The following is a 27,884-nucleotide window of genomic DNA, read 5'->3' on the forward strand; positions in this document are numbered from 1 at the left end:
TGAAAAAATAAGAAGCAATATTTTATTTCAAAAAGGTTTTATGGTTTGTGTTTTACATTGGGAGTGGCTTGAGCGATATTAAACAGATCTTTTCAAACACAAATTAACATAAATTAGATATGGCATGAAACACATACAACTAGTTTCTGCTAAAATGTGGTTTATTAGATCCATCTCCATGACAATTTTTTACCCTTTTATTGGAGACACTGACTAGTATTTTAGTAATAGGGTAAATTTCCAATAAAATGTCTGGGGCAATGGGAGTTGTGTAACAAATTTCACTCCAAAAATGTACCCCCAAGTATATGGAAATAGGCATTCCATCTCTCAAAATGAAGCACTCGTTTTTACTTCTCAGTCATCATCAACTGTTGGCTTGATTGTCACTCCTCTTCTTATTTGACCCCAGCCAATTAAACTGCAAAATGAAAAACAAGATAAAGTTACCTGTAATTGTATTTAGAAAATATCCAAAATGCATAGCCTTTAGCTGTGTTTGTATTAGGAGTACTCACACAGGTTTCAGAAGTTTCTGAACTCCCCCATTCCCTCCCCTGCACTGCAAAATCTTAAAGAAGACTGGCTGCTGGAAGCATAGAAGAGACCATAAGCAAACAGGACTTTTTCTTAAGCTATGGGACCATTTTTTAAAATGTGCCGTTAAACAGAAGGGCACACATGAAGATTTTACTTGCCCATAATTGTCTAGTTAACTGCAAATGAAAATGTGTTGATAGCTACAAAGATTTGCATTAAGCAGGTTGGAAAGCAATCCTTTTAAAGGGAAATGAGAACACCTAAAAAAAGGAATATAATAGTTCAATTTTTGAGGTCAACATTTCTCACAGAGGGTGTAACCTGAACACTAAGTTGACATAATTCTCAAATTGTTTTTACCACTTGTACTGGGTAATGGAAAAATCTTCTCTCTTACTACTTCCCCAACACACCCACTGCTTTTTAAAAAATCCACTAATTCTTTTCACTAGCTCAAGATGCAGCTTCAGAGAAAGCTTTTAAAAAGACTGCAATTTCACTTTTCCAGCCAACAGGTGGTGCATACAAATCAATGAAACTGCCTTTAAGACTTTCCCAACTCCTCGAAGGGAGCCGTGTCAGAATCTGATGTTAGTCTTGAACTTGTTTGGCATAACTCTGGGCTCTCTCACACCTCAGAACACAATTCCCAGAAGAACAGTGTACGTCGATAAAAATGGAATTGAAGTAAATTAATCCATCATTTCAAGCCTTTCTAGGCGGGAGCCCACAGCTGGGGCAAAGCCACACTCAGGCCCTACATGTTCCTGGTATTGTTGCTGCATTTTGCCTATTTGTCCATTCTCCCAGTTTTAACCCCTGTGCCTCTTTCTGTATGATATTTTACTTTCCACTATATCCCAACTGCCCCTCCCCTTGTTCTTTCATTCACTTCCCTAGAAAGTCTGAGGAAGGGAGTGTAAGAGGCAGAGTTCTCTTCCCCTTCCTCTGTACCAGCTGTCCCACTCTTTTCTTCCTAATTAGATCCTTCCCAATTTCTTTGTTCTTTACCCATCCCCCCCTCTCAGTTCCTCTCCTTGCTTGGTTTTGTTTTTTCTCCTTTCCCTTCTCCTACAGTATAGTTGGCAACACATGAAAAACAATTCTAGTAAAAAGCACCTGAGAGCGCCAGCCCCAACAACAAGAGAGATCTGTGAGCATTTTGGTGAAATACAGGTTTTTTTCAAAGGAGGGAAGAAAAAACAGAAAAAAATGCACCAAAATGCATATAAAACCTAGTGGCTAGCAAACCACAGATTTGACAAGTCATTGCTGGAAAATGTTGCTCATCTTCTATTCACATAACTCCTCTTCAGCTTCCCCCATTTCTCTCTTGGTGTTCATTCCTTCCTTATCTGCCAGAAAGCGTGTGCTCCTCTCCTTGCTATTTAGTAGCCATTCCAGTAATCCCCACTAGCTACCTCTCTACTGAAGGCATTTGGCTCCCAGCTCTGCCTGCTGCTGAGCTGACCTGCAGAGACAGTTACGGAAACAGCTAGCAAGGTATAGCTGCCTGCCACAGTGATCCAGAAAACTGGACATGATTATTTCCCAGAATAGGTGTTCAAAACCCAGTACGTCTCAGCCGGATCAGGACTACTGGGAAGTACGTTAACACACCTTTTTCTCCTTCCCTCAGTGCGAGGTCCACACAGGGGATGTAAGGGATAGGATTGCTTAGTGTTTCTGTGCTAGCTTTATTCTCTTATGGGAACAGAGAATATACATTCTAGGTGGGCAGTTACTTGAAGAGAAGCCAGGCAATAAGCTTAAAAAGGAGCCACCAGCCATACTGCTCCCCAACTTTAGGGAGGGAGGGATAGCTCAGTGGTTTGAGCATTGGCCTGCTAAACCCAGGGTTGTGAGTTCAATCCTTGAGGGGGCCAGGCCATTCAGGGATCTGGGGCCCAAGAAGGGAAAAAAAAAAAAATCTGTCAGGGACAGAACTTGGTCTTGTTGAGAAGGCAGGGGACTGGACTCAATGACCTTTCAAGGTCCCTTCCAGTTCTATGAGATATATATAATATGGAGATATACCTAATTATATTATATCCTGCTACCTGATGTTTTTGGGTACCCCACCAGTCACATTATTCTTGTAATCTGTGTTGACCAATAAAATTGATACCTCCAGTCTCATGAGGGCCAGAGAAAAAGGTCCTTGGAGGTTAGTGTCCCTTTGTTCCCTTGTCCTCCCCACGACACATACTTTGCAAAGTGGCATTGGCAGTGACATGCAGTTGGAACTCCCGAGCCCAGGCCCGCAGGCTGATAATTACTGTTTTAAGATAAACCCAGTCTTAAAATGTATCCTTAATTTTTATTTGGTCTTTGGCATCACTGGGTTAAGAGTTCCTGCTGTTAATGTTACTGTGGTATGACTGTTGTCAAGTCACAACTCATGGCATCAGAAGGTTCATTGTGCATTTATGTTAAGGAGCGCACAGTCTACCAAGCATTGAATTTCACACTATTCTACTTTTAACATTTTTGAAAAAAGTGTCCCACAGAAATAGTTATTAGGTGCTTAGAGAATTTAGAGGAACAAAAAGGAATTCTACAGTAGAGGCATATGATACTACTGTGTTGCACTGACACCAGTACTAAGGGGTTATTTTGTCATTGTATTGCCAACTTACCGCCAGTGTTTCTCAACTCTTCGACTAAGAGCAATTTTTTCTCCTACTTCTGTGCACACAGGGTTAGTTAGCACTATCTTGCCCAAATCAGCCTTCACTGCGCTAACTCTTCCTCCAGTAGACAAGGATCCTATATTTACCATTAGAACTTCATTCTTGGATAGTTTTTGCACCTGAAATAAGATATAAAGAATTCTGTAAGTTTTCCTTGAAATATGCAAGTAACTTATAAAGTTAATAGCATTTTGCAGCCAATACCTAAAATGAAGGAAAAAAACAAAAGATTTTATATCTGACTGCTACAGCCAGATTACCAACGAAAAATACTAACAGAAAGGGAGGCAAGCACCAAATGTCTAGGACCATGCCACACATGAGTATGATAAAACAATGTCCGTTTTTTAGACACATGATAAAGTGTTTCTCATTTACATGCTAATGTCGGAGAAATAAAAAAAAGGCTCAGCACAAATAATATTCCAGATTATTTGCCTAGACCCATCCACAAAAATCAATCTGCCTTTTTCTGGGAAATAATTGTTTTAAGGTTGCACATACTATATAGAAAGCTAAAGTTTTTTACCCCATAATTGACATCAATATAAAACAGATCCTTGTGCCTTTCTTTCCTTTCACCAAATACAACCACCAAAATAACTGCTCAATCCAGAGTTAGTCACAAAGAGAAAAATCCAAAATGACGGCAACACTTAATCCACCATAAAATAAATCAGCGTGAAGCAGTTTTCATAGCTTTTAAGGACAGAAGGGATCATAATAATCAACTAGTCTGACTTCCTTCACAACACAGACCATGGAACCTCATCCAGTAATTCCTGTATCAAGCCCACAACTTTTGAGCTATGGCAGGGGTTGGCAACCTTCGGCACGCGGCCCATCAGGGTAATCCGCTGGCAGGCCGCGAGACATTTTGTTTATGTTGACCGCTCGCAGGCACGGCCGCCCGCAGCTCGCTGTTCCTGGTCAATGGGAGCTGTGGGAAGCAGCGCGGGCTGCTGGGATGTGCTTGCCACTGCTTCCCGCAGCTCCCATTGGCCAGGAACGGTGAACCGCGGCCACTGGGAGCTACAGGGGGCCGGGCCTGCAGATGGTCAACGTAAACAAAATGTCTCGCAGCCCACCAGCAGATTACCCTGATGGGCCGCGTGCCAAAGGTTGGCAACCCCTGAGCTATAGCATACCTTTTGGAAAGATATCTAGTTTAGGATTAGAGACTTCAAGTGATGGAGAATCTGCCACATCCCTAGATTTGCAAAGTATTAGGATGTATATGAAACCAGCAGCTTCATGCATGACTAGTTTTGCAGCTGATGAATGGAGAAGAGAATAGCAAGGAGAAGGAACAAGGATTACCAGCATCTTTGGAAGAAGAGCCAACTTTAAGAATCACAAGGCTTCAAATTTCTTTATGTTACCAGGATATGAATTTCCTCCCCCGTTTAAGGCACTCTTACATAGTATTTAAGCGGACATGTGCCATTGTTTTTCCCCTCTGAGATGCAAACATTGTGTATAGAAACCAGGAAGAAATGGAAGATGAAAGTATGCATAAATATAACACTTACATCTGAATGGAATTAATTTCCAGGGTGTTAACAGTATAAAAGCTGCAAAACAAAAAAAATGTCTAACAAATACCACGATGATGTCCTTTTAACAGAACAAGTACAAATATACTAACCTTTGCAGCTTTCTTGTCTCCCTCTGTGCGCACACCTAGCAATCGCCTAAGCAGGAAATAGGAAATTTCCAGCTCTGTGAATATTTCAGGGAGTGCTCCAACTGCACCAAGAACCTGCCCCACCATTCGGTCAGCTCGACATAAAGTTGGGTCAATTTTAGTGCCGACACCTATTACAGAACAAAACAACGTCTGAGGAATAATTGAAAAGTAAACATATTTATACACATCAAATACATTTAAAGGAGACCTACAAATGAAATTAACCATTATTCTTTGTGACACACTGAACATCCCCACTACCCAGCTGGAGATGGGTATTCAGCACATTAAGAACTGAACTCACCTATTTAATCTTTTTTAGGATCTGTGAACTTAACCAGCTACGATACAATGCCCCAGGATTCATCATGCTGGTGGCAGCACAGATAATACAGAAGCCTGCTGGAGCTAACCAATGTAATTTAGATAAGTAACTAAATTTTACACTATTTGGTACTGTTTTAAAAAGCTTCATTACATATATACATATTAAAAGGTACACAATTGCTGTGGTAGTCAGACATTAGAATTTCATGTAAATTGTAATAATTCGCCCCCCGCCCCTTTCTAGGAAGTGTACTGTTATCTGAAACCATCAAAGTTTTCAAAAATAGGCATGAGGAGAAAAATCTCTTCATTAAAAAAACATTCTTACCGATTAGGCCTCCAGGAGCAGCATACTGTAGATCGTTGTGTTCTGCAAAAAGTGACACAATTTTGGAAAAGATTGGTTTGCACATGAGTTTTCCTTCACTGTCCTTGGAGACAATACCAGGTCTGACTTCAAGTTCCTGGCCTACCTAAGTATAATGGAGAAGAAGTGGTCAGATGTTTCTGTTTCACCAGAGTAAAAAGCTAGCTGGTGGTGGGAAAGAAGAGTTATTTTTCCAACAGTTACGTAAATATTAACAGAACTGGGCTGTTGCCTCACACAATTATAGTGGTACTATCTGGAAAATCAACACAACTTTTATTACCTGTGTAATACAGAGGTTTTTAAAAAGGTAGTTACACTGCCTTCAAATGTACTTTAAAAAGTTGATTTATTACATGATCACTCTTAGTTTTAGGCCCAACATTTAAATTTTAACTTATTTTAATTTAAATGTTTTCTAATAGTATTAGAGTACTTGTGGCACCTTAGAGATTAACAAATTTATTTGAGCATAAGCTTTTGTGGGCTACAGCCCACTTCATCGGCATGAGGCATAATAATACTGCAATCCCAAACACTATATTACTGAGATAGTGTACAAAAAACCAGACAGTGTAACAATGTAGTTTCACGGTCCAAGCAAAAGAACGTAGATCAAATTGTATAAGTGGTACATATCCTTGATTATTAAACTGGAAAGTTAAAAAGTCAAGGATGTTATTTTTAATAGACAGAAAAGACTTGAAAACTTGTTCTGATGATAGTACACCATACCAAAGCAGAGTATTCAGTCATATGCACTTTTAATGTGGAGACTGAGTGCATAGATAGCACACACTCCTTACTTTTATTTAGATTTATCAGCACTTCTCAAACTCCAACTTTTTTAAATGATTTACTAAATAAGTATGCACATGCAAGAAGGGGAAACTGCACCCTCATATTCATTGCAAGGGATAGACAGAACACCACCATCAACTTTGGAAAAAAAATCACTTGTCAATTAAAAAAAAATTGTTACTAGTAAAAACCTAAGTTAACTATAACAAAGAGAAAAAGGGGTGGGTTTTTTCTTTTTTTTTTTGGTGGCAGGAGGGGGTGTTGGGCATGGTCAGCTTCATTGTTTCCCATTTCTGTTTAGCTTGCAAACAGCAACAAGGAAAAGGAAAACATTTTAAAACAGGATTATGAAACCACGAGCAAAGACAGGGGAACTCAGGAGCAGGTAGTACCTTAAGCTCCTTTTCATTACTTTTTTTAAACTGACTATATACCTTTAAATTGCTTTGTATTGACCATGAAGAAACACCTATTAGGCGCCTACTCATTATTATAACTAATGAGGTGTTTGGAGGAGGGGGGGATAGCTATTACCTTTAATACACCTTTTAGAATACTACCGCCAGCTACACCACCCTTAAGGTCATCTACTTCACATCCAGGCTTGTTGACATCAAAAGATCTAATTACTGAAAAGAATACAAATCCCATTATTAAGATATACAGAAGCTTGACTATTGACTTATATGATGTTTACAATTCTTGTCTTCTTTTTTTCTTTTTTTTTAAATTTACTTGCATCAAACAATGAAAATACCTCTCTGTATTCACCATGCTATGCAGTTTGTTGCATGCAATTTTTTCATAAATTTTTAAATACTATATGAACCATGGGTCAGATTAAGCTGGTTAAACCCAAAACATGTTAACACATTCTGGCAAGGGATATCCACTGTACTTTAGCTATAATTTTAATTAATTTAGTTCTCAGTAAATACATTTATCACAAACTAATTAGTATTTAAAAATTATTCTCAGAGACATGCAAACATTGGCAACATCAGTGCATAAAGGAGGAAGTAGTGCTACATCCAAATTTATCAGAAAAACTATTCGCCAAGCGGAAGAGGACTAAATCAGAGAAAAATATTATTTGCAAGTTTTTAAGAAGGTATTACAAACAAAATAAAGTAAAAAATATTCTTTAAGCACTATTCTACAATTTATAGTGTTCAGAAGTGAAAGTACAACATTTAAACTCCTCCATGCTTACGATTTAGGTAAAGGTAATGAAATAAATTTGTGCTTTAAAAATTAAAGACTTAATCATGGTCCCATTGAAATGGGAGTTTGCCACTGACTTCAATAGGAAAAGCTTTTTCTAAATTCTTTCTATTACAGACTTTCCTGTTTAATTCAAAAACTGAATTACATTGGATCCTTTTTAAAAAGGCTGACCACTTAGAGAATACTGGAGGAAATCCTAGCACTTGTAAGAGAAAATGACCTTTGCTTTTATCCTCATTTGTAGCAGACTGACTTTGTTAAGTTCTACATACAGATATACTCTAGATTTCAGCGTTTTATGTAAAATACATCTAGAATGGATGAACTGAATAGGAAGATGGTCTAGAAATGAACAAAATCCAGTGCTTTAACATTTATGCCCAAGTAAGAGACGGTTACTCACCTGTAGTAACTGTTGTTCTTCGAGATGTGTTGCTCCTATCCATTCCAGTTAGGTGTGCGCGCCGCGCGTGCACGGCTCTCCGGAACATTTTTACCCTAGCAACTCCGGCGGGTCGGCTGGCGCCCCCTGGAGTGGCGCCACTATGGCGCCTGTTATATACCCCAGCCGGCCCGTCCGCTCCTCAGTTCCTTCTTGCCGGCTACTCCGACAGTGGGGAAGGAGGGCGGGTCTGGAATGGATAGGAGCAACACATCTCGAAGAACACCAGTTACTACGGTGAGTAACCGTCTCTTCTTCTTCGAGTGATTGCTCCTATGCATTCCAGTTAGGTGATTCCCAAGCCTTACCTAGGCGGTGGGGTCGGAGTGAGACGTGACGGAGTGTAATACCGCGGAGCCGAAGGCTGCATCGTCTCGAGACTGCTGCACCAACGCATAGTGGGAGGCGAAGGTGTGGACAGAAGACCAGGCGGCCGCTCTACAGATGTCCTGGATGGGGACATGGGCCAGGAAGGCGGCCGACGAGGCTTGTGCTCTCGTCGAGTGAGCGGTGAGGCGGCATGGTGGCACGCGAGCAAGCTCGTAGCAGGTCCGGATACATGCCGTCACCCAGGAGGAAATCCGCTGCGAGGAGACCGGCTCGCCTTTCATGCGGTCAGCAACCGCTACGAACAGCTGGGGCGAACGCCGGAAGGGCTTCGTCCGCTCGATGTAAAAGGCGAGCGCCCTGCGGACATCGAGGGTGTGAAGCTGTTGCTCCCGAGGCGAGGCATGCGGCTTCGGGAAGAAGACCGGGAGGAAGATCTCCTGGTTGAGGTGGAAGGCCGAGACCACCTTAGGGAGGAAGGCCGGATGTGGTCGAAGCTGCACCTTGTCTCCGTGGAAGACGGTGTATGGTGGACCCACCGTTAGAGCACGGAGCTCAGAGACTCGTCTCGCTGATGTAATGGCGACTAGGAAGGCTGTCTTCCAGGAGAGGTAGAGCAGGGAGCACGTGGCCAAGGGCTCGAAGGGGGGACCCATCAGCTTGGCCAGCACGAGGTTCAAATCCCAGGTCGGGGCAGGACGCCGCACCGGCGGGTACAAGCGGTCCAGGCCTTTAAGGAAGAGGGAAACCATCTGGTTGGAGAAGATGGACCGACCTTCCACAGATGGACGAAAGGCGGACACTGCTGCCAGGTGAACTCTCAAGGAGGAGACCGCAAGACCTTGCTCCTTAAGGTACCAGAGGTAGTCCAGGATGGTAGGGACAGGGACTACGAAGGGATTGAGGCCTCGTTGGTCACACCAGAGCGCGAACCGCTTCCATTTCGCCAAATAGGTGGAGCGAGTGGAAGGCTTTCTGCTCTCTAGCAGGACTTGCTGCACTGCCGCCGAACAGTCCCTCTCTGTGTGGGTCAACCACGCAGGTACCAAGCTGTAAGATGGAGGGACTGCAGGTTCGGATGGCGGAGTCTGCCGAAGTCCTGGGTGATGAGGTCCGGCCATAACGGAAGGGGGATAGGATCCCGAACGGAGAGCTCGAGCAGCAGGGTGTACCAATGTTGCCTCGGCCAGGCCGGAGCCACGAGTATGACGCTGGCTCTGTCCCTCCGAAGCTTCTGTAGCACTCGGTGCACGAGCGGGAACGGAGGGAAGGCGTAGAGGAGGTGGATCCTTCCAAGAATACAGGAAGGCGTCCGACAGGGAGCCCGGCGAGTGACCCCGGAACGAGCAAAACAGGTGGCACTTCCTGTTCACCTTGGAGGCGAATAGGTCTATCCGGGGAAACCCCCACCTCTGGAAGATTGTGTGCACGACATCGGGACGGAGAGACCACTCGTGGGAGAGGAACGACCTGCTGAGATGGTCGGCCAGCGTGTTCTGCACTCCCGGAAGAAAAGACGCTTCCAGGTGAATCGAGTGGGTTACGCAAAAGTCCCACAGGCGCAGCGCTTCCTTGCAGAGGAGGGAGGAGCGGGCTCCGCCCTGCTTGTTCACGTAGAACATTGCCGTGGTGTTGTCCGTGAACCCTGTCACACAGCGGCCTTGCAGGAGGGTGCGGAAGGTGTGACACGCCAAATGGATCGCTCGCAGCTCGTGGATATTGATGTGCAGAGCGAGCTCTTGGGGCGACCAAAGGCCTTGGGTGTGAAGGTCGCCCAGGTGAGCTCCCCAACCGAGCGCTGAGGCATCCGTGGTCAGAGTGGCGGATGGACGAGGAGGGTGGAACGGGACTCCCGCACACACGACCTCCGGGTCGAGCCACCAGCGGAGGGACTCGAGGGTCGGCTTGGTGATCGTGACCACCATGTCGATGGGATCTCGATGCGGCCGGTACACCGACGCGAGCCAAGACTGGAACGGGCGGAGGTGGAGCCGCGCGTACGCGGTGACATGCGTACACGATGCCATGTGGCGGAGGCAGGATCGCACCGTCGTGGTCGGGAAGGTGACGAGGTCCCGGATGATGGAGACCATCGTCTGGTGCCGAGATCGTGGTAGGCAGGCGCGGGCCAACGAGGAGTCGAGGACCGCTCCAATGAACTCCACCTGCTGCGACGGAATCAAGGTGGACTTATCGGCATTGATGAGAAGACCGAGTCGCTGAAAGAGGGACAGGATTTCTGTCATCTGGTCCATTACCAGGCGCCGAGACGTTCCGCGAACCAGCCAATCGTCGAGATACGGGTAGACGTGTATCTGACGACGGCGGAGGGCTGCGGCAGCCACTGCCATGCACTTGGTAAACACCCTCAGTGCGGTGGATAGGCCGAATGGCAACACTGCGAACTGGTAGTGTGCGTTGTTCACCACGAAACGCAGGTAGCGTCGATGGGGAGGGTAGATCGCGACATGGAAGTAGGCGTCCTTCATGTCGAGGGCGGCAAACCAGTCTCCCGGATCCAGAGAGGGAATGATGGTCCCCAGGGTGACCATGCGAAACTTGGGCTTGAGCAGATATTTGTTCAGCTCTCGAAGGTCCAGGATAGGACGTAGCCCTCCTTTCGCTTTGGGGATGAGAAAATAACGGGAATAGAATCCCCTGCCCCACCTGTCTTGAGGCACTGCCTCTATGGCACCCACGCTCAACAGAGACTGGACCTCTTGTAAGAGGAGTTGCTCGTGAGAGGGGTCCCTGAAGAGGGACAGGGAGGGTGGGTGGGAAGGGGGGGCGAAACAAACTGAAGGTGGTATCCCGACTGGACTGTTTGAAGCACCCAGTTGTCCGTTGTTATTTGGGACCACGCCGAAAAGAAATGGGAAAGGCAGTTGTAAAACAAAAGGGTAGGATCCGGTAGGGAGAGTGATCGGCCGTCCCATCAAAAGGCCTGTTTGGACCCTTGGGGGGCCTTGGAAGGGGCCTGGGCCTGGTTGCGCCTGTTGCCGGATGGTCGACGGCGATTCGGGCCTGGTCGCCTGCTGTTGTATGGGCGGTACCGTTGTTGAGGGAAAGACCGGGAGGGTTGTTGCCGGAAGGACCTGCGCTGAGGAGCCGGTGTGTGCATCCCGAGGGTGCGGATGGCGATGCGACCGTCCTTCAGGGTCTGGATCCGGGAATCAGTTTTCTCAGAGAAAAGACCCTGGGTGTCAAAGGGCAGGTCCTGCAACGTTTACTGCACCTCCGGTGGCAGGGTGGAGGACTGCAGCCAGGAGATGCGCCGCATCGTCACCCCTGAGGCCAAGGTCCGAGCTCCCGAGTCCGCAGAGTCAAGGGCGGCCTGGATGGAGGACCTGGACGACTTCGTCCCCTCCTCCAACAACACGGAGAACTCCTGGCGGGACGCTGTTGGTAGGAGCTCTGTAAATTTCGCCAGGGACGCCATGATGTCATACATGTACCTGGCGAGGAGGACCATCTGGTTGGCGATGCGAAGTTGCAGGCCGCCAGCCGAGTAGACCTTGCGGCCTAACAGGTCCATTCGCCACGCGTCCTTTGACTTTGGCGCAGGGGCAGGTTGACCACGCCTCTCCCTGTCGTTGACCGACTGAACGACCAACGAGTCCGGGGTCGGGTGAGTATACAGATACTCGTAGCCCGTGGGGGGGACTGAGTACTTGCGCTCAACCCCATGGGCCGTAGGAGGGATGGACGCAGGCGTCTGCCAGAGTGTGGTGGCGTTCTTTTGTATCGTCCGAACGAACGGTAATGCCACGCGCACTGGAGCCTCCGCTCCAACGACATTTGTTATGGGGTCCTCGTCCTCCTGGACCTCCGCCACGGGGAGAGCCATGGCCGCCGCCACGCAGCGAAGCAGGTCTTGGTGCGCCCTTAGGTCTATCGGCGGAGGATCCTTGGCAGATGCTCCGGCCACCGCCTCGTCAGGTGAGGACGACGAGGACAAGCCCTGGACGACAGCCTCCGTCGATGGAACTGCTGACTGCTCGTCGGTTGGGTCGGGCTGCGTGTGCCTCTGGGGGTCAGGCGGTATGGAAACCACGCCCGTTGGCGAAGGTGCCGGTCGGCTGACGGTCGCCTCTGGTACCCTGCGCTCGGAGGCAGGGGCTCTTGGAGGGAACGGCACCCCCTGAGTCTCATACTGGGCACAGGGAACCCAGAAGCCCCACTGCTGTGTCCCCTGAGGTTGGCCTTGTGCGGTAGGTGGCAGGTGCCCGTTACTGTCTGCCCCGGAAGCAACCGACGCGGAGCGGGATGGCCATGGAGGTGCCGAGGCGCTGACGGATTGCGCCGTCGAATGAGGCAGTCTGTCCCGGACGGTGCCGAGGATCGGTGCCGGTCTGCACGGTACCGGGATGGTGACCGAGACCAACGTCCGCTGCGGTGCCGGGAGCTCGACCGGTGCCGGGAGCTCGACCGGGATCCGGACCTGCGGCGCCGGGAGCAGCTACGCGAGTCGCGGTGCCGGGAAGCAGACCTCCGTCGGTGCCGACGCGAAGACGATCGGGACCTGGAGCGACGCCGGGAGTGCGACCGGTACCGCGATGTCGAACGGTACCGGGACTGCGACCGGCGTCGGGACGGCGACCGGTACCGCGATGGCGGGCGGTGCCGAGATCTCGAGCGACGGGACGGTGACCTGCGGTGGGACCGGGAACGTGACCGGAAGCGTCGTCCGTGCCGTCTTTCCGGAGAGGGGGGCCGTATCATCATTGCCGGCTTTCCCGCCGAAACGACAGCCCGCACCAGCGGTGCCGGGGGCCGGAGGCTCGGTGTCTCTCTGAGCTCTATGAGCTCGCGCGCCATGGAGAAAGTCTCTGGCGTCGATGGCAGCCGGAGCTCAACCGCGGTCGGTGCCGGGGAGCATGGCGGTGCCGGACTCGACGGCCCTTGCGGCGCCGGAGTCAACGGCCCGGTGCACATCCTGTGCACAGCCACAACGGGGACCGCAGGTGGCGCAATTGTCTTGGCTGCTGGGCCCTGAGCGTGGGACTTGGCACCCACTTTCGCCGGCTTGCGCTTCTGTGATGGCGACAGGGAGCGGTGCCGGGCCTTCGGTGCCGGTGGCTGAGGTTGCGGAGTCTCGGTGCCGGAACGGCCCGGGGCCGGCGGTGCGCTCCATACCGATGAAGCCTTCGGCGCCGGCACGGACGGTGCCGGGGGCTGGAGCGAAGCCTCCATGAGGAGCTGCTTTAATCTTATGTCCCGCTCCTTACGCGTCCGGGGTTTGAAAGAGGAACAGATAGGGCACTTATCTGCCCTGTGACTCTCACCGAGGCAACGGAGGCAGGAGTCGTGCGGATCCCCTACTGGCATCGGCCGCTGGCAAGATGCACAGGGCTTAAAGCCCGGTGCCTTGGGCATGAGCCCGCACCGGGGGAGGAAAGGGAGGGGAAACCCCCCTTAACCTTATCCTAAAAACTAACTAACTATCTATACTAATCACTAAACGAACTATATACACGAAAAAGTAGCGAGAGCTAGGGTTGTGGAGGACAGAGAGCACTCCACAGTTCCAACTGGCCGTCACGGGCGGTAAGAAGGAACTGAGGAGCGGACGGGCCGGCTGGGATATATAACAGGCGCCATAGCGGCGCCACTCCAGGGGGCGCCAGCCGGCCCGCCGGAGTTGCTAGGGTAAAAATGTTCCGGAGAGCCGTGCACGCGCGGCGCGCACACCTAACTGGAATGCATAGGAGCAATCACTCGAAGAAGAACATAACATAATACTGAAGCATTTCACTTAGAAAACTGACTGGGGAAAAAAATTGCCAGCATATCCACTCCTTGTGTCTTCAAGCCGTATCTATTTATTGCCAAGAGTTTTAACTGCAATAGAATGCAGTTTGATTTTCAGACACCACAAAGTTGTCAGTGCTTAGCAGAGTAATCTAATGTATAAAGAGCAAATCTGATTTAGAAATCACTGCTTCTTTCCCCAGACCTGAAGAAGAGCACTGTGTAGCTCGAAAGCTTGTACCTTCCACAAACAGAAGTTAGTCAAATAAAAGATATTACCTCATCTATCTTATTTTTAAGATAAACTATTCATTTTCACTGCTGTTTTCATATTATATCCACATTTAAAATGCCCAAATCAAAGCAGTTCATTTATATATACACACACAGTAACTCCTCATTTAATGTTGTCCTGGCTAACACTGTTTCATTGCTGATCAATTAGAGAACATGCTCATTTAAAGTTGCACAATGCTCCCTTATAATGTTGTTTGGCAGCCGCCTGCTTTGTCCACTGCATGGAGAAAGAGCATCCCGTTGGAGCTGGTGGGGGTTTGGAACCAGGGTGGACCAGCAGCCCCCCCCCCCCCATCAGTGCCCCTAAGTTCCCTGTGCAGCAGCCACCCAGCAGGCTATCAATTGCCGGGCAGTTCAGCTGTCCTTCCCCTGACTGCCGTGTGCTGCTCCTGCCCTCTGCCTTGGAGCTGCTCCCGGGAACCTCTTGCTTGCTGTGCAGAGGGGTGCTAATGTCAGGGTGTCCCCCCCAGCTCCTGCACCCCATTTCCACAGAGCAGGGGGTGGACATGACAGGGCTCAGGATAGAGGGAGCTTTTTCTGGCAGCAGCAACTGCCTCAACTTGCTGATCTACTAAAAAAGGCAGCGTACTTAGAGTGGGGTCAGCATACTTGAAGGGACAATGCACGTCTCTGTGTCTCAGAGAGAGAGAGAGAGAGAGAGAGAGAGAGAGAGAGAGAGTGAGTGAGTGAGTGTGTGTGTGTGTGTGTGCTTCCTCCTTTCATGCTGCCTTGTAGATTGTGAGGCTACATTAAACAACAGTGTGTTAACCGTTGAGGGCTCAACCGAGTGCTAGTTCATCATTTAGCAGTAAGGCATTCCCTGGGAAATATCCCAGCCTCTTCCACCCTCTGACTCCATCACCACAACCAAGCTTCACAATCATCACTGCTGTGTACAGTATTTAATTGTTTAAAGCTTACAAAATTCCCCTCGAACCTAACTCCCCCCATTTACATGAATTCTTATGGGGAAACTGGATTCACTTAACATCGTTTCACTTAAAGTAGCATTGTTCAGGAACATAACTACAACATTAAGTGAGAAGTTACTGTAGTCATATTGTGTACACACACACACACACACCACTCATATTTAAGATTTCAGGAAACAGAGAATCTTGAAATTGCTAGTGTGCAAAATGCTCCTCATACCCTCTTTATAGCATACCCACCCAATATTAGCATTGTCTGAAAGGGTGGTTAAACATATAGATAAGCTTTAAACATTTACATACCAATAAGTCTTGGTTCTGATGTGAAGTCTCGCAATGGGACTGGAATTTTCTTTACTATATACTCACAAACCACCTCAATGTTGTATTTCAGCTGTGCTGAGATTGGAATAATAGGAGCTCCTTCTGCAACTGTACCTACAACAACAAAAATGGAGTAGGTTTACTTCAGACTTTATGGTAGCATAAACCCAAGTGTATACGAGTATCCATGCCACATTAAAACCACAAATGAAATTTTAGGGACGATTTCTACATATTTTTCCAAACCAGAAGTCCATAAAAAACAACATGACAAAAGTGTCAGGCCATATTTCTTTTCATTTTTTCTCAAATTAAGCCACAACTACACTTCAAGGTAGTACAATATGGCTTGTACATTGCCTATGGGTAGTTCTGTGTGTTTTAAGGGGGAGGCCTACATAGTTTGTTCTCCAAATGAGCTCTGGAGGCAGTGTTTTACTCTAGGAACAAGCTGCTTCATGCTTGATGATTGGGAGTGGCATGACACGAGTTTCAGCCCCTTAACCTGAGATAAACAGCGTATGTACTGGAGGGGAGGAATAGAGTTGTGCACGTATGTACTGAAGGGGCAGAGTTACCAAAAAGAGGTTAAAAAACAGATCTTTCATGAAAACGGATTTGGACTTAGAGCCCTTAGCCCCATGCCCACTAGACTTTAAGGGCTAGTTTACATTAGAATCGCTACAATGGCGCAGCTAGATTATAGATGCTCTATAAAGACGGGAGAGCTCTCCCATCGGCATAATTATTTTACCTCCCCAAGTGGCGGTAGCTATGATGGCGGGAGAGCTTCTCCAGCCGACATAGCGCTGTCCACACTGGCGCTTAGGTCAGTATAACTTACGTTGCTGAAGGGCGTGGCTTTTCCATGCCCCTGAGCAACTGAAGTTATACTGATAAGCACTAGTGTGTACAAGCCCTAAATTCTAGTTTTTATGACCTGGCCAAACTGCATTCTAACAGAAATACAGTAACTTGTGGGGACTGTAAATAGACCACAGCGGGGAAATCTCTCTCCAGATGAGGGTTGTGAAAAATGAGAGGAAACAGAACAAGCAGTTAGGGCCAAGATGCAGTGACAGAACAGAGTTGAGATATCCTATAGAGGATGAGAGATCTAAAATATTTGATGCATCAGTAGCAATTCCATACTTAAGATTGCAATGAGATTTGCGCTTAAAGTAAGACTAAAATCCTTGATTCATACTTTACTGATTTAATTTAGCTTTCAAATTTGGCACACTAATTCTTCAGACAACTGTATGTTCTACAGTTTTTTTAGTGAAATAATATTAAATTTGAAAAAGATATTTAAAAATTGCTCCCTTTTTGAAGTTTCTCCCTGGCTTCATCACATTTGCTGGACTTTCTCTAGCTAAATAACCTCAGTCTCCAAGAATTTCAAAATTCACACACAAAAGTACATTGAACGTAGGCCATTTATGAGATTTTAAACACATGAGAAGTTGTGTCCCTTACACAAGTCAACAATTTTGAGCTATGCAAAGCTTATATAACAGGACTGCTCAGACCTGTCAACCACTTCCATTTTCTGATGCTGCTAATTTTCCTCCATAGCTGGGTTTTGCACACCCCCATTGAGCCAGGGAGCAAGGCAAAGCAGCAGAGGTTCTGGGGAAATGGGAAATAAAAATCAGAAGGGCGCTGGGGAAGCAGAGGGATAGGGTGGTTTGCAGGGGTGTGTGGAGTTTGTGTCTAAGGCTAATGGGGTGGAAGCTCAATATTTCTGAGCCAATGTTTTTACACCTGAAAAGCTCCCCTAAAGCTGCTGCCTTGGTCCCCTGCAAACCACAGCAACAGCATGATAGAAAGCTCATGGCACTGAGAGGAAGCATGGGAATAAGGTGGGGTTTACAAGAGGGAAGAGGAGCCAGAGCCTCTGTGTGACTTAGTGATTGTGACTGGCTCTATGTGGAAGATGCTCAGATACTACAGTGATGAGTAGCAATATAAAATCCTGAGATACATAGTTTAACTTGGTGGGCCTGACGCAGGGGAGTAGCTCAACTCTGACATTTGGCAGTGAATGGACTGTGCGTAAAGGGAGACCCAAGGAAAGGTGTGAGGAAGAATATGGGGAGAAGTGAGGACTGGCTAGAATTCAAGGTGCCCAATGGTTGAGGTAAGGAGAGTGGAGATAGGCTATCAACAGTGGAACAGAAGTACCTGAGAGGGGGAATTTTTCAACAAAACTGTTGGTTAGAGCACCTGCCTGGGACATGGAAGACCCAGGTTCAAGTCCCTGCTCTGCCTGATCCCGCTGGAGTGGTTTCATTTGTATAATTAAATATGTATTGAGAAAGACAGACTGACTCTCCAGCCCCATGGTTAGGACACTCATCTGGGATGTGGGAGACTCAGGTTCAAGTCAAGCCATTTTACAACCAGTGATGAGGGTCCCCAATTTGTGTGTTTGGGAACCACCCTTAAAATCCATTAATTGTAGCAGTGGGGAAGCAGAATATAATGCTACTAAATTAATATTTGAAAGAAAAATCTTTTTGAAATAGCTAGAAAAAAAACAACACATTACACACAACTTTTTTTTTTAAACGCTACAAAAGCCTGACTCATCTGCTAATTCTTTGAGCTGGAAGTCAGGTTGTCCTGACCAGATAACGCTTTTCATGTCAGCCTAACTCCCAGCATTGAAGAATTACATAGAACTGCCAGCAATACTGCATTTCTGACTCTGGAAACTTACCTTGTACAAATGCAAGAATCTGTTCATACTGTTCTTTAGCCTGGCTCTCCTTTACCAAGTCAATCTTATTCTGTAGAATTAGAATGTGTTTCAATTTCATGATTTCTATAGCAGCTAGATGTTCAGAGGTCTGGGGCTGAGGACATGACTCATTACCAGCTGGAAGGGGAGGGGAGAAAGTGATTATGTACAGTCATCTATAATAAGGATCCACAACACAGTATGGACATCTACCACTTCATTGTGTGCTTGAAAAAATATTGCTTGACTAAAAGTCATCAAGTCGCTATTTTTTTTTAATTGTGTATGGTTTAGTGCATTCTCTTCATCACAGACACAAAAATACCAAGAGCCCTAAATTTAATGACAAACCAAAAATTCACAAAAGCACATGGCTATTAAGGTTATCAATATTGTTTGGGTTCTACTTCCCAGGAAGTCACCTTTCCCCTAATGTGCTGTTACAATATTTGAGCTCACTGGGGGTTTGATCTATTATATTAGGGGGTGGGGAGGGTGGGAGGAAGAGGCATTAGTAGAGGGCTCTGATAACTATAAATTAATTCTCCTATCCTTTTGGTTTGAAAATACTAGAGTTCATTGGATTTCAGGGTTATATAGATATCCATCCACTCATGTTTTTGTCAGAAAAAGTGATTGGGAACTACTGTATGTTTAAATATATATCTCAACTTTACATTTGAGTTGTATGTAGTTTGACACTGGGCAGTTTTATTTGGCAGATTGTGCGCACACACACACACACAGACAAATGGTGAGTGTGTTCTACTAAAACATATACAGTAGAGGCCCATTTATCCGACCCTCCATTATCCCGCTCTCCGTATTAACCCAACAACCAGGGCACACAGGTCAAGAAGTGGGCAATCTCTCTTGTGACCGCTAGGTGGCACTACAAATTCACACTTTCCCATTCTCCGGATTATCTGAATTTTTGATTATTGATCTGACCCTAGTCCCAATTAGATCGGATAAACTGGGTTCTGCTGTATCTACTTCTGCCATTGACTTGCTGTTTGGGTATGGGAAAGTCATTTAACCTCTCTGTGCCTCAGTTACCATTTGTGTAAAGACAGACAGTGGTCACCGCCATTTGTGAAGTGCCTTGGTGAGCTATAGAGGAAAAAAAACTAATTACGACTTATTATTAAATATTTCATGGCCATCTCAGACACTTAAAACAATGCTAACTTGAGTATATTATTGTTTTGATTCCCAAATATGTGGTCTGACCAGATGTAACATTAATTCATAGCTGAATTTATTTTGATGTTGCATTAGTATACTATTCTGTGCATTTATAAAAATGAAGTTTAATTTATTTCACACTCTTTACGCACCTGCTCAAGTCAGATTAGTGAAAGTTCTTCCTAAGTCAGTCTATCAACAGAATGACTGGCCCAGATGGGGTCCTTTGATTCCGTCCACATCACAATGTATTTACCCATTGCTTCCCACCTCACCCCACTCTCTCTCGAACATTAGTACTACATATTTAAATTAATAGAAATGGCAGATAAAACAACTGAGAGAAAAGCAAGCCTGCTCAAATAGGCCTAAGCATCTCCAAGATGAAAATCTAGCTTTATTGTACAAGTAAAAACAGTCCCAAAATTTCATCTCAACCCACCGCTCCTCTGCCATCATCCAAAAAGTCAAATATCGCTTCAACTATTGGACAAGTCAGAGTGCTCAAATTCTGTTGCACTATTTCAAATGCATCTATTTAAAGGGCATGATATTCTCTTCCATAGAATATCAGGGTTGGAAGGGACCTCAGGAGGTCATCTAGTCCAACCCTGTGCTCAAAGCAGGACCAACCTCCAACTAAATCATCCTCAACTCTTTCTACCACCGTAGCTTTAAAATCTTATCCCTTTACACAAGACTCAATGAAATTCACAATTTTTGTAAGGTTGGTCACTCATTACCCTTTGTATTATTTTAATGTCAATATTAGGTTGTTGTATTATGTTATAAAAGAGGCTCAGCTTCCCCACCCCAAATATTACCTATCAAAAGCAGCGCTGCATCCATGACTGCTGCACCGTTCAGCATAGTAGCCATCAAGATATCATGGCCCGGACAATCAACAAAAGAGACATGCCTGTTGCATATGGAGGGTAAACACAAAATAACAAAAGCCAGTTATTGCCAATTAAACTGACTACTGATCACTTCATGCAAACCAGGCATACAGTTAAAGTATGTAAAAAAACTACACATTATTTCAAGACAAACATGGAAAGGTGACATTTTGGAACCATGTTCATATGAACATAACTAAATGAATAAACTATTTGTAGTACTGTCCATTTTCTGAATCTTAACATTTCAACATGTATTTTATGGGATGTAATATTTCTGTCTTTCAGAAACTTACAAACCAATCATGCATAGTTTAAATGTGTCAGACTATGAAGATCCATGCTGGACATAGCAGATTCCCCTTTTTCACTTCTTAGCTCTTCTAAGAGCTGTCTGTCTCCATTTCCCTCCTTGCAAGGTTATGCATGTTCATTCTGAAACTAGGCAGAACTGCACCACATCTCTAAGACTGACCTGTAACTGTCCAGACTCAATCTTTGGGTTTACGTTGTGTAGGCTACAATAATTGGGGCATTTCAAGTTCTTGTCTGCATTTAAAGGGGGAATCTTTATTATTTGACAACATGTCATGGAAAAAGGATTGTTTGCCATTTCAGCAATAATATTTAAAACAATTACTGTAGGTAAAATAAGCAGTATGTCAAAGAAACCAGTGTTTAATGATTTGTTTAGTGCTAGCTTTCTAACTGTCACAACCCACCAAAATACTCAGTTAGAACGAATGTTCAGGTTGAAGGGAATCTGACAAAAGTAAGGAAATTCAATTATGAGAAACTGTCCTTTACACTTAAATACAGACTAAGGTCTGATTTTATAACCACCCTTGTGGCTATTTTCATCTGAATAATCCCAATGAAACATCATAAATAACTCCTGAAACTTTTAAATTGCATTCTGACCACGTTACACTTTATCAGGAATTGTATAAATAAGTCTCTCTCCCATTATTCTCCTAACACAAAGCCGATCTCAATTTAAGGCTCAAGTTTTCATAGAAAAACAGGTTTTTAAACTGGACCTATCTCTGGGGAAAAGATGACAAAGATATACAATTTACATTAGGTTACAGTCTAAAAATAAACTTTTAATTTGTTCATGCCTCTGACTTAAATTTAATTCAGGTTACAAGCTAAAGGGTGGCTTTTTAATTCAAACAGCCCTGTAAGCAATATGGTATTGGAAAATTAGACTTTTTTTCTGTTGTGTCTCACCACTGGTAAAAGATTCTGCAGGTCAAATTAGGTCTTCTGTCACATCTGTGCAATTTCATACTCTTCAAGATCTCTATATTAAAAATGCCAGCATAGAAGTTGGGCTCAGCAAACTGCAATTTAGTAAATGATGAATAAGCCAAAATAAAATATGGCACCTTCTCTCATCTGTACTGGCTCCTCAGAGGTAATAAGAGTAAAAAGTATTTATCACTTAAGTAAACAGAGGACTGAATATACAAACAGACTTATGGAGAAACAAAGTACCATTTTTAAACAATCTCTTGAAGAGTACTTCAACTATATTAAGGAAACTATGGACAAAGCAAGAGCAATTGAAATCACCCAATTCAGATCAGTCACCTGATTAGTTTAAAATTCCCTTTGGTCCCAGGAATATCTGTAGGGAACTCATCTGGTGTACTACTTCCACAGGACCGGTAACACTCTGGTCGGGAGCAACTGGGGTCATCAAGTTTGTAAATCTGTAAGTATAAAAAAAAGTGAAAAACAGGCTTAACCTAGTAGTGGCCATTTAGGTACTTTCATACAGTTAACAAAGAGAGTCAAAATAGGTATATTTAGATTCATAGTAATGACTAACCTTAGCGTTGGCATAACCCAGCTTGATAGTGATATTTCTTTCCAGTTCATTTTTGAATCTAACAGTGTGAACTCCAGAAATAGCTTTTACTACTGTTGACTTTCCATGGGCCACATGACCAATTGTACCTACATTTTAAAAGCAAACATTAATCAATGCACAGTTTGTGCAACGTTCTTCTACAAGTAACACACACAGTTACAGAAACTTGTCAAACTATCAATATCAGGGACCCAGTTTGCACAAGACACCTGTAAGCCCTTGCAGCATGCGGGTCCAGAGCTTCCATTGTAAGCATGTCCACATTTCTTAACTAGCTTTTCACAGCAACTTACTACAGTAACCAACTGATCTTGAAATGAGCTTCATGTGGACAGACCCTTGCATTCACATGGAGCTCATTACAAGATCAGAGTTTTACTCAGGCAAAGCACCTTTTGCTTGAGAGCCCCCACTAAAGTACACTTCCCCTTTAACTAAAAACATTTCATTCCCAAGATCTTATACTGCAGTAGTCATCTTGTACCGTAGTGGCCTTCTTTCAATGTAATAAGGACTTAATCACAAAAGGAGACATGTCAAAACTAATATTTAAAAGAACACTGCCTGTTACCTTTTAGGCCCAATGGTTGTTTTTATAAAAACTTCAATACAAGCGTTTATTAATTTTCTCTGTTTCATTAGAACAGTTTTTTGTTTGGATTTTCCCAGTAGAATTTTTAACTAAGACTTTTCAGCACTATGCATGACAACAAGAATATGTTACAAAAGCATTTGTGATTAACTTTGTTTTTCTTACCTATATTAATTGTAGCTTGTCGGCTGATGACTTCTGGTGAGAGAGGTGTCAGCTTGGTAACATTCTATATGGAACAGATTTCATAGTTTATTTACAATATTCCTAAATAAGAATAGTCAGAGTGGGTCAGAGCAAAGGTCCATCTAGCCTAGCATCCTGTCTTCCGATAGTGGGAAATGCCAGATGCCCCAGAGGGAATGAACAGAACAGGTAATCATCAAGTGATCCATCCTGTCGCCCATTCCCAGCTTCTGGCAAACAGAGGCTAGGGACACCATGCCTGCCCATCCTGACTAATAGCCATTGATGGACCTATCCTCCATGAACTTATCTAGTTCTTTTTTTAACCCTGTTATAGTCTTGGCCTTCACAACATCCTCTGGCAAGGCATTCCAAAGGTTAACTGTTGTGTGAAAAAAATACTTCCTTTTCTTTGTTTTAAATCTGCTGCCCATTAATTTCATTTGGTGACCTCTACTTCTTGTGTAATGAAAAGTAAATAACACTTTCTCCACACCTTTATAGACCTCTATTATCACGACTTTATAGACCTCTATTATATCCCCCTTAGTCATTTCTTTTCCCAGCTGAAAACTTCCAGTCTTATTAATCTCTCCTCATATGGAAGCCGTTCCACAACCCTAATCATTTTTGTTGCCTTTTTCTGAACCTTTCTCAACCAATATAGCTTTTTTCAGATGCGGCAACCACATCTGCAGATGGTATTCAAGCATATCATGGATTTATATAGAAGCAATATGATATTTTCTCTTATTATCTATCCCTTTCTTAATGATTCCCAAGATTCTGCTCACTTTTTTGACTGCCGCTGCACATTAAGTGGATGTTTTCAGATAACTATCCACAATGATTCCAAGATCTCTTTCTTGAGCGGTAACAGCATTACTTTGCATTTATCAACATTGAATTTAATCTGCCATTTTGTTGCCCAGTCATCCAGTTTTGTCAGACCTTTTGGTAGCTCTTTGCAGTCTACAAGTAAAACAAGTAAAACTACTATCTTGAGTAGTTTTGTATCATCTGCAAATTGTTGCCATCTCACTCTTTACCCCTTTTTCCAGATCATTTATAAATATGTTGAATAGGACTGGCTCCAGTACAGATCCCTAGGGCAGTGGTTCTCAAACTAGGGCCGCCGCTTGTTCAGGGAAAGTCCCTGGAGGTCGGGCCAGTTTATTTACCTGCCGCATCCACAGGTTCGGCCGATCGCGGCTCCCAATGGCCGTGGTTCGCCGCTCCAGACCAATATGGGCTGCAGGAAGCAGCGCGGGGCAATGGATGTGCTGGCTGCCCTTCCTGCAGCCCCCATAGGCCTGGAGCAGCGAACCACGGCCAGTGGGAGCCGCGATCGGCCGAACCTGCGGACACGGCAAGTAAACAAACCGGCCCAGCCCGCCAGGGACTTTCCCTAAAAAAGCAGCGGCCCTAGTTTGAGAACCACTGCCCTGCCTAGGGGACACCACTATTTACCTCTCTCCATTCTGAAAACTGACCATTTATTCCTACACTTTGTTTCCTGTCTTTTAACCAATTACCAATCCATGAGAGGACCTTCCTCTTATCTCATGACAGCGTACTTTGCTTAAGAGCCTTTGGTGAGGGACCTCCCAAAAGATAGATATAATATTTATCTAGTAATTATTCTGTTAACAAAACTCTTTATAATAGCTCTAAGTGCTCATAATATTAGGGATCCCTCCCACTCTTTTTTACAGTACATAAAATAGGAAAGGAAGAAAGGGAACTACAAAAAGGACTACACCATATATGCTACCCAGTATATACAAATTAAAGAGAACACAAGCTAAGTTTCCTCCAAGCTGCACGGCCACACAGCAAGCAGGGAGAGGCACCTCTCCCTTGGTCCCCATCCTGGCCCCAGAGCTGCTGGGGAGGGAGTCCTCTCTCATTGCTACAGCCCCAAGACAGCCTGCACCCCAAGACCCTCATCCCCAGCCCCATCCCAGAGCCCTCACTCCCCTGCACCCTACCCATCTGCCCCAGCCATGAGCCCCCTCCCGCACCCCAAACCTCTCATTCCCAGCCCCACCCCAGAGCCTGCACCTTCAGCCAGAACACTCACCCCCCCCCACATCCCAACCCTCTGCCCTAGTCCTGAACCCCCTCCCTTATCCTGAACCCCTCATCCCCAGCCCCACACCAGAGCCCCCCATCCCCCCTATTCCCCAGCCCTGAGCCCCCTACCACATTCTGAACCCCTCAGTCCCACCTCCACCACACATCACCTCCATATTTGTACAGATAAAATTAATTCCGCACATAGATGTAAAAAATTAGAGGGAACATTGACTACAAGTAAAACAACTGTAAATTGAGATTGGGGGGAAAACAGCTATTTAAAAGCTGTTTATTCCCACCTGGTGTAGCATGGGAAAGTTCTGTGATCCAAAATCTCCTGTCTCTATAACAAAGCCTTTTATCTTATAAATGCTGTTTTTACACAGTCGAAAAAGAATATTTAACGATAAAATATCTATGAACTATATCAGACAAGTGCTGACATCCATGTGAGCGTTCTCTTATTTTACTTTTGAAACTGTTTATAATTGATGAGGTCCTGACCTGCTACTGAGTTCCATGTGGATGAATCACAAAAGCTTATGCCCAAATAAATCTGTTAGTCTTTAAAGTGCCACCGGCCCCCTTGTTGTTTTTGTGGATACAGACTAACACGCTTCCCCTCTGATACTTGGCCCTCCAGGTGCACTGTTGTAGCCATGCAGAGCCCCAATGAAGTCAACAGTGCTCAGTATGAGCAAATCTCAGTGCAGGATTGAGGCCTCTGTCCTTATGTTAGTGCAATGAAATGCACACAGCAGTCTCATATGATGTGGATTGTACATTGTGAGCACAGATGTTGTTTATATGGGGAGGTACGTAAGCTCTGTGTACAGTATGAAAATAAATTTACACTTAGCAATAGCTTGAATTTACTCATAACATTTTAAAGGCAGTCACCCATTTAGTAAGTTTTCTTCTTCACTGTAAAAGCCATTTAATGAGCCTGTTCAAAGAAACACTCACATGCTTACTTAACATGCCATGACTAGTCCCATTAGAGTCAGGAAGCATAAGAAGTGCCCTGCAGATGGCACTGTGTAGGAAGATGATAAGTTGAAGGGAGGTAAATTTTGTAGTCACTATGACTGCTCAAAGTGCATAAAGTTAAGCATGTGTGTAAATTTTGCCAACACTAGAGCCTAGAACTGAACTTAAACTAGCCCTTTACAAATCTGAGTACAAATATTAAAACAAAATTTAGGAAAGGACTTGAAATTTCAAGACCCTTTCCAATCTCATCTCCCGGCTACACCTATCGTCCCTCTTTTTCAGTCCATAATGTCATTATCAGTGAGGACTGGGGAAAATATAGGACCCTCGTAAAGGAATCATCACTACACTAGCATTTATTATTTGTTGAGCACCAGCATGCTCAGGGCTGTATATAACATAAAATAAAGAATCCTTGCTCCAAAGAGCTTATGAATTTGTCCTTATGAACTACTATTATATAATATGGGAGACTAGCTCAAGGGGTAAACAGGGAGGCCACCAGCTAAATTAAAGCCCAGGTACATAGCAACTGAAAGGTCTTCTGATGCATCTATTGTAACCTATATGAACTAAATTGAATAATCTTGGTTAATCAACTAATAGACGGATTGCCACATTGAAAGGAGACTATAATTGGTCATTTTGGTAGTCTCAACAGAGTGTGAAAGGACTGGTCTGTACTGTGCCAACAGAAACAATTCCCCCAGTTCATTAAGGTAAAGGAGAACTTTTAGCACCACCAAGTACTATATTTTCTCGGGTTAGAGAACTTCCATTTTCATTATTGTCAAGTCAGCTCTAGCCAAGATCAGCATACTCACAGAGGCTGGAAGATAAAAGGTACTGACGATCCTTACACAAGACAAAACACAAGCTCAGCAGCACACAGCCTTCCTCGTTACCTATGGTCTCCATCACGCCTGTCTAAACACCTACATTAAGGCCTAACATCGGGCATCAAGCTTCAGAAACACCAAAAACTGCAGATTTCTCGGAAGGGGGGGGGGGAGAGAAGGGACTAAACTCTGGTCTCCGATGTTTTTACAACCCCTCCCGCCCCCGCCTGGCCAAGAGTCATCACCAGCAGGATCCCCGCTCCCCGCTCACACTACAGGGAGCTCCCCCCCCTCCCCACACGCCGCCGCCTCACGCCGCAGCAGCGCCCACGGGGCGGCCCAGACAGCGGCACGAACCCCCCCCCCTCCCCCCGCAGCTCGGCGGCTCGACACGGGGACGGTTCCTCGCGCATCCCCAGACAGGCCGCGCGGAGACTCCGCCGCCCGAGCGCGCGCGCGAGGCTCCCGCGACCCGCCGCCGCCGCCGCTCCCCCGGGTTCGGGTCTCACCAGGGTGGCCAGGTCCTGCCGGGAGAGGTGCGGCTGCCCCAGAGTCACTCCCGCTTCGTCCCCCGCCATCTTGCCCAAGAGGAAGTGAGGGGCCCCGCGCGTCCGCCTGAGCCCGGCGCTATGCGGGCTGGGGGCGCCGCCCGCTCCGAGTCCGGCGCCGCGGGCTACGCGGGGAGCACCCGGCCCAGCCTCGTCCCGCTCTGCTCTTCGCTGCTCCAATGGGGGCACCAGGGGAGCGCGGAACTGGCGCAGGCGA

At 45.6% G+C, this 27,884-nt stretch overlaps 1 protein-coding gene across 1 annotated transcript; it reads right to left on the minus strand.

The window, feature by feature from the left end:
- EIF2S3 (eukaryotic translation initiation factor 2 subunit gamma) lies at nucleotides 1-27,884 on the minus strand. Its single transcript, XM_045007811.1, has 12 exons — nucleotides 27,629-27,884; nucleotides 23,188-23,251; nucleotides 22,389-22,516; nucleotides 22,148-22,269; nucleotides 20,477-20,571; nucleotides 18,444-18,602; nucleotides 15,698-15,832; nucleotides 6,953-7,047; nucleotides 5,579-5,723; nucleotides 4,882-5,051; nucleotides 3,180-3,352; nucleotides 1-421 (listed from the first exon to the last, which is right to left on the minus strand). Exons 1-12 carry the CDS (start codon nucleotides 27,695-27,697, stop codon nucleotides 358-360), a joined length of 1,419 nt encoding a protein of 472 aa, XP_044863746.1. The 5' UTR covers nucleotides 27,698-27,884; the 3' UTR covers nucleotides 1-357.

Source organism: Mauremys mutica, chromosome 1 (assembly GCF_020497125.1).
Source record: "Mauremys mutica isolate MM-2020 ecotype Southern chromosome 1, ASM2049712v1, whole genome shotgun sequence".
Lineage (NCBI taxonomy): Eukaryota > Metazoa > Chordata > Testudines > Geoemydidae > Mauremys > Mauremys mutica.